Raw genomic sequence first — 6000 nt, 5'->3', positions numbered from 1 at the left:
TCCCAGTGTGTCTCCAGTGTGTCCCCGGTGTCCCCGTGCTCCCCAGCCCGTGACATTCCAGCCCCTCATGTCCCTCACGGGCACCTCCAAGCCCTGTTCCCCCAAAGTGACCCCAAAGGTGCCCCCAGTGTCCCCTCAGTGTCCCCAGTGTGTCTTCAGTGTCTCCAGTGCTCCCAGTGCGCCAGGCTGGGGTCTCCAGGGGTTTTCTGGGGTCTGTGGGTGGGGTCTGTGCCAGCCTGGGGTCCCTGGGGGTTTCTGGGGTCCCTTTGGGTGGGGTCGGTGGGTGGGTGGGGTCTGTGTCAGGGTGGGGTCTCCAGGGGTTTCCTGGGGTCTGTGGGTGGGGGTCTGTGCCAATCTGGGGCCCCTGGGGGTGGGGGTCTGTGCCAATCTGGGGTCCCTGGGGGTTTCCTGGGGTCCCTGGGGCTGGGGTCTGTACCAATCTGGGGTCCCCGGGGGTTTTGTGGGGTCCCTGGGGATGGGGCGCTGCCCGTGCCCAGGGGGGCTCTGCTGGGGTGGGGGTCGTTATTCCAGCGTGAATAACAATCTCCTTTCCTCAGCTCGATCCCAGAGCCCAGCTGAGGACTCCTGGCCGGGCTCTCCGGGCAGAGGGGATCCCTCTGAGCCCCCTCTGTGCTGGCACCTTCTGGAGATCAGGAATGCTGGAAAAAACTTCTTCAGCAGATACAGCACACCCACCATGCAGTTCTTATCTACTTTATTGTTTATATCTATCTCTTAAAAATTGGTAATAAATTTTTTAAAAGTCAAAGTGGTGCACAGATATCTTCAACATCATTCCCCAAGGAAAAAATAAAAAAAAAAAGCAGCAAAAAGAAACCTCATCCATAAAACAGCAAAAAGAAACCTCATCCATAAAACCATCTACACCCACCCCCTAAGCCCCTCCAAAGCCCATCTCATTTAATTTCATCTAATTTAATATATTTTAATATAATTTAATCTAGTTTAATATATCATCTACCACCTATCATCTATCATATCATAGATCATATCTATCTTATGTAATATAAAATATATTATATATATTATATAAAATCTATCATCTATCAATCATCTATAATTTGCCATCTATCATCTATCGATCACCTATCATCTATAGATAATTTATCGATCATCTATCAGTTATTTATCAATCATCTATCAGTTATCTACCATCTCTAATAAAGTCACTGCCCTGGATGGAGCCACGAGGCCCCGAAGTTTTTCAGAGCATCTCCAGGGCTGGGTGGGGACGTGGCACAGGCACAAACTGCCTGCAGGGCAGGGCTGGATCTTTATATTCTATTCCTTAAAAATTGTCAATAAAATTTAAAAATATAAAGTGGCCAAATATCTATGCAATTCTTCAACATCATTTCCCCGAGCAAAAAAATAAAACAGAAAGCAACAAAAAGAAAATCTCATCTACAAAACCATCTACACCCACCCCCACAGCCCCTCCTAAATCCATCCCATTTAATTTCATCGAATCGAATCTAATTTAATCTAATATAATCTAACGTCCTATCTCTAATAGAGACTCAGGTGGGCCATGGAGTCCCAATCCATGACATCCTCGCCTGGCAGGGAGGTGTTCCCAGCCCCGTGCCCCACGGGGATGCTGCTGGACAGGTTCTCTCTCGTCTCCTCGGGCCACGCAGCCTCCAGGAAAGCCGTGGCCATCAGGGTTTCATCCAAACCCGGCTTGGTAGGGCTGGGCTTAGCCAGGATTTGCTGCTGCCCTTGTGGCCAGCCCAGGGGCTGCCCTGGTGCTCCGGGCTGGGTGGGAGGTGGGAGCTGCCCCAGAGTGGAGAAATCTCCTGGCTGAGGTGGGGGGGGATTGAGCAGAGCTTCCCAATCAGCACTGCCCTTCAGCTCCGTCAGCTCTCCCTGCTCCTCCCGAGCCCCCGAGGCACCGCTGGGGAACCAAGAGGCCTCGGAAGGTGGAGGAGGATTCCAGTTGTGGCTGCTTTCGAACTCTTCGAACTCTCGGAGCAGCCGCTGCAGCTCCGCTCCCACCTCGAGGCTGCTCCGGGGGCTGCTCGGAGGGGCCGGGCTGGGGCCACGCCGGGCTCCTTGCGGGGCTCTCCTGCTGGAGGCTGTGGGGATGTGCTCCGGAGGTGTCCTGCGCCCCTTCAGGGTGCTGCTCTTCAGCCACTCGGCGTATTGGGGGTGAAGCTTCCAAAAGGCGCCTCTGCCCGGCTCGCCCTTCTCCCGGGGCACCTTGATGAAGCGTTTGTTGATGCACAGGTTGTGCCGGATGGAGCTCTAGATGCAAAAAAGAACAAACCCCGGGGGTGAAGTCCTGCCAGTGCATCCAGCACGGCCACGGGACCCTGGCAGTGTCCCCACTGGGGACTCTGGGAGCGCTGGGGACACACTGGGAGCACTGAGGATGGACTGGGGACACCGCCTTGCAAAGAGCCCCGAGCAGCCCAGCGAGGGCTCCAAACCTCCTCCTACCTGCCAGGTGGGATGAGCGTGGCGGAAATAACAGAAGTTGTCACTGATCCACTTGCAGATGGCTGCCAGGGTGAGTTTGGGCTCCTTGCTGGCTTCCATGGCCATGCAGATGAGGGTGGCGTAGGAGTAGGGCGGCTTGAGGCTCGCGTTGTTCTTGTAATCAATGTCCCCGGGGATGGGAGGGGACAGAGACGCTGTCACCGAGCTCGCTCCGCAGGACTGGGACGAGCGGGGGATGTCGATGTAGTGGCACAGCTCCTCCGAGGTCAGCGGAAAGCCTGGGCACTGGAAGTCCACCAGGCTCACCAGGTTCTCCCAAATGCTGCAGCGATCCTCGGGGTCCTGCGAGATCGGGGCCAAGCCGATGTGGGCGCCCGTGAGGTTGGCCAGCCACAGCAGGTCCGGCTCGCCAGCATGCTGCTCGTCCTGGCTGGAGCTCGATTGTCCCTGAGCTCTGAGCACGGCGCTGGAGCACACCATGCCTCGGCTGGGCGGCGTTCCCGTCAAGGGGAGGAGAAGGACGGGGCAGGAGCTGCAGGGGGAAGAGGCAGAGGGTTGAGGTTCCAGGGAGCACGGGAGCTGCAGTGCCAGCCCCGGGGGGTTTTAGCAGCCCTGAGGCTCGGGGAGATTCCCTCTAACCCCCGTGCCCGAAAAATTAAAGATATCAACATCCCCTCCCTGCTCTGAAACAGCACAAACCCAGCTCTGCCATCCCAACGAGCGCGGCTGTTCCTCACACCTGCCACGGGATCTGAGTCCAACACCTCGAGCCTAAAGACTCTAAAATACTCGTCCATCCTCTCCCCTCCCCGCCACCAACTTCCTTCGGTGTGATGTTGTTTGTTTGTCATTTCTCCCTTCCCCGGTCCCCAAAACCAACCCGCAGCAGCGGCGAGCGCCGGCAGCGACCCCGAGCGCAGCGTCCTCCAGGCTGTGGGGATGTGGAGCTGGCTCCGGGCTGCCGAGCCGGGATGTGGAGCGGCTTTTGAGCCAGGAGAGAAGGAGAGAGAGGGAGAGAGACAAAGAGAGAGCGGCCGGAGCGCAGCGGTGGCCGCCGGGCCGGCTGTGGCACCGGGAGCGCCGCGGAACCCTGGGCTCGCGGGGGACGCCGCCGTTTGGAGCGGGGAGCTCGCGGGACGCTGCCAGGAACGGGCATTTCCTCACCCGGCCGCCAAACGGGCTCCTTGACCCTTGTGGAGCTCGCTCGGGTGCGCTGGGGAGAGAGGCAGAGCCCAGCCCGGGCAGGTCCGGGAGCCGGAGCATCCCCCGAGCATCCCCGGAGCATCCCCCGAGCATCCCCCGAGCCCCCTCTGCTCCGTGCCGCAGCTAGCGGGTCAGGAGAGAGAGCTGAGTGGATTTTGGAGGAACAGGAGCACAAAAGAGATTAAAAAACAATGTGTGGAAAAGAAGAAGGGGCAAGAGCAGAGCAGCGGCCCCAGCTCGCCCGTCCTGCCGCCCTCGGGGGTGCCCGGGAGTGCGGGGGGACCCCCCTGGTGCCCAGACCCGGGGTCGCAGCCAGAGCCAGCAGCCCCGAAGGCTCCGTCCTGCCCCCATCTGCAGCCCTTTGGGTGTCCCCACCCCGATTCTGGCACCTGATGCACCCGCAGTCCTCTGGGGGAGAGGGGGCTGGTGGAACCCCGAATTAAAGGATTAAAGTGGTGTGTCCTTGTTGAAATCACAGAATCACAGCCAGGGGTTTGTAAGAGAAATCCCCCACCGACTCCTGAGCCCCCCTGAGCACCCCTCCCCAGGGGTGTCCCCGAGCCTGCTGCCCCCTGCCCCACCCCTGCTTTAGTGCCTTCCTTTTGAGATGGGCTCAGAGTTCCCCTGCAAAGAAACCACTTTGGGATCCACACATTGGTGAATGTTGGTGAATGTCGTGGCTTTTCCCACTCGGCAGCTCAATCGGCTGGAGCTGTGGAACTGTGTCTTGGGTTACAACACAGGGTGTGATAAAAGGTCTATTCTGTCACCATCTACTGAGGGTGGGGCAGTGATCCTGATCTCTGTGGGAGATATTCTGCTAATGGGCATCCATTGAAACCAGCTGGGGCAGTGTTCTTTATCTCCATGGGATATCTCCTGTTCATGGCCATGGTTTATAAACCAGGCAGGGCAGTGTTCTTTATCTTTTCACACCCCATCCCACCTCGAGGAGTCATTTTCTGCTCATGACCATTGAGTCCCACTGTGGGACTGATAAAATTACTGCATCCCATTGGGAGTTGCTCCAGCCAGGGGGAAGAGCCCAACATTTCTTACCAAGATAAAAACAGAGGTTTTGGGACACTAAGGGAGCCCCTTTCTCCACTGGACTCCAGAGGAAAACCGGATTTCTCCACATCACCACTGGAGCTCCGGAGGGAAACTGCACCTTGTACAGGAGCACTGCTCCAACTGAGCCACATCTGTCACTGCAGGAGGATGCAGCCACCATGGAATGGGACTGCTGCCAACACCCTGCCTGACGGGTGTCAGGTTGTACTCTGACTGTGTCAGGGTTTGGGGTTTGTTTCTTTGTAGTTCTGTATTTCTATTTTAATTTCCCTAGTAAAGAACTGTTATTCCTAATTCCCATATCTTTGCCTGAGAGCCCCTTGATTTCAAAATTATAATAATTTGGAGGGAGGGGGTTTACATTCTTCATTTCAAAGAGAAACTTCTGCCTTTCTCAGCAGACACCTGTCCTCCAAACCAGGACAAACTGCTACAGTGGGAATGCAAAAACCGGGGCTGTTGGGCTTTCTTCCCCGGTCCCTTCAGTGTGAGAGCCGCCCCTGGTGCTGCTCAGTTCGGATCCTGGTTCCGTGTTCAGTTTGGATCCTGGTTCCGTGTTCAGTTTGGATTCTGGTTCCATGTTCAGTTTGGATCCTGTGTTCAATTTGGATCCTGGTTCTGTGTTCAGTTTGGATCCTTGTTACGTGTTCGGTTTGGATCCTGGTTCTGTGTTCAGTTTGGATCCTGGTTCTGCGTTCAGTTCGGATCCTGGTTCTGTGTTCAGTTTGGATCCTGGTTCTGTGTGGCTGGGGGATTATGAGGGTACCCAGAGCTGAGAAGGAAAGTGCAGATACCAGGGCAGTTCCACGGGACCTTTGCCTGCCCCTCCTTTGCCTTACCTGGCCTTTTCTAACCCTCCTTGTCCTATTTTGCCGACCCCTCCTCGTCCTCCCTTCGACTCCCCTGCCTTGCATGGTTTTCTCACCACCTTGATTCCCCACTCCATTTCCACCCTCTCTGACTTGTCTTGCCTGCTCTTCCCTGATCCTCCTTGCCTTGCCCACCCCTCCCCAGCATTTCCTTGCCTTCCCCGACCTGACATTGCATTTCCTTGCCTTTGCCCACCTGACATTGCATTTCCTTGCCATTCCAAACCATTCTTTGCCTTTCCTTGCCATGCATGCTCCAACTCGGAGGCAGCCACAGCTCTCTCAGCCAGCACTTGGGGGAGCTGCGATTTTACCCGATGGTTTCAGCTTTGTAGCTGAAAATTTAAAAACTCAGCGCCAAGGGGTTGCTGTGTCCTCTGGAGTGCGGCGC

General features: G+C 56.2%; 1 protein-coding gene across 1 annotated transcript; it reads right to left on the bottom strand.

Moving 5' to 3' along the window:
- Positions 1 to 1145: 1145 nt before the first annotated feature.
- Positions 1146 to 3402, bottom strand: LOC117009049 (forkhead box protein J1-like). Its single transcript, XM_033083232.1, has 3 exons — positions 3344 to 3402; positions 2464 to 2995; positions 1146 to 2268 (listed from the first exon to the last, which is right to left on the bottom strand). The coding sequence occupies exons 2-3, from the start codon at positions 2941 to 2943 to the stop codon at positions 1531 to 1533; spliced, it is 1218 nt and encodes a 405-aa protein (XP_032939123.1). The 5' UTR covers positions 2944 to 2995; positions 3344 to 3402; the 3' UTR covers positions 1146 to 1530.
- Positions 3403 to 6000: the final 2598 nt, after the last annotated feature.

The sequence above is a fragment of the Catharus ustulatus genome, chromosome 31 (assembly GCF_009819885.2).
Source record: "Catharus ustulatus isolate bCatUst1 chromosome 31, bCatUst1.pri.v2, whole genome shotgun sequence".
Taxonomy (NCBI): Eukaryota; Metazoa; Chordata; class Aves; order Passeriformes; family Turdidae; genus Catharus; species Catharus ustulatus.
This window is presented reverse-complemented; position numbering and strand designations above follow the sequence as displayed.

Coding starts and splice junctions, on each gene's coding strand:
- LOC117009049 (XM_033083232.1), bottom strand. CDS start 2,943: ATGGTGTGCTCCAGCGCCGTGCTCAGAGCTCAGGGACAATCGAGCTCC. Junction 2,269..2,463: donor ACGCTCATCCCACCTGGCAG/GTAGGAGGAGGT, acceptor TTTTGCATCTAG/AGCTCCATCCGGCACAACCT.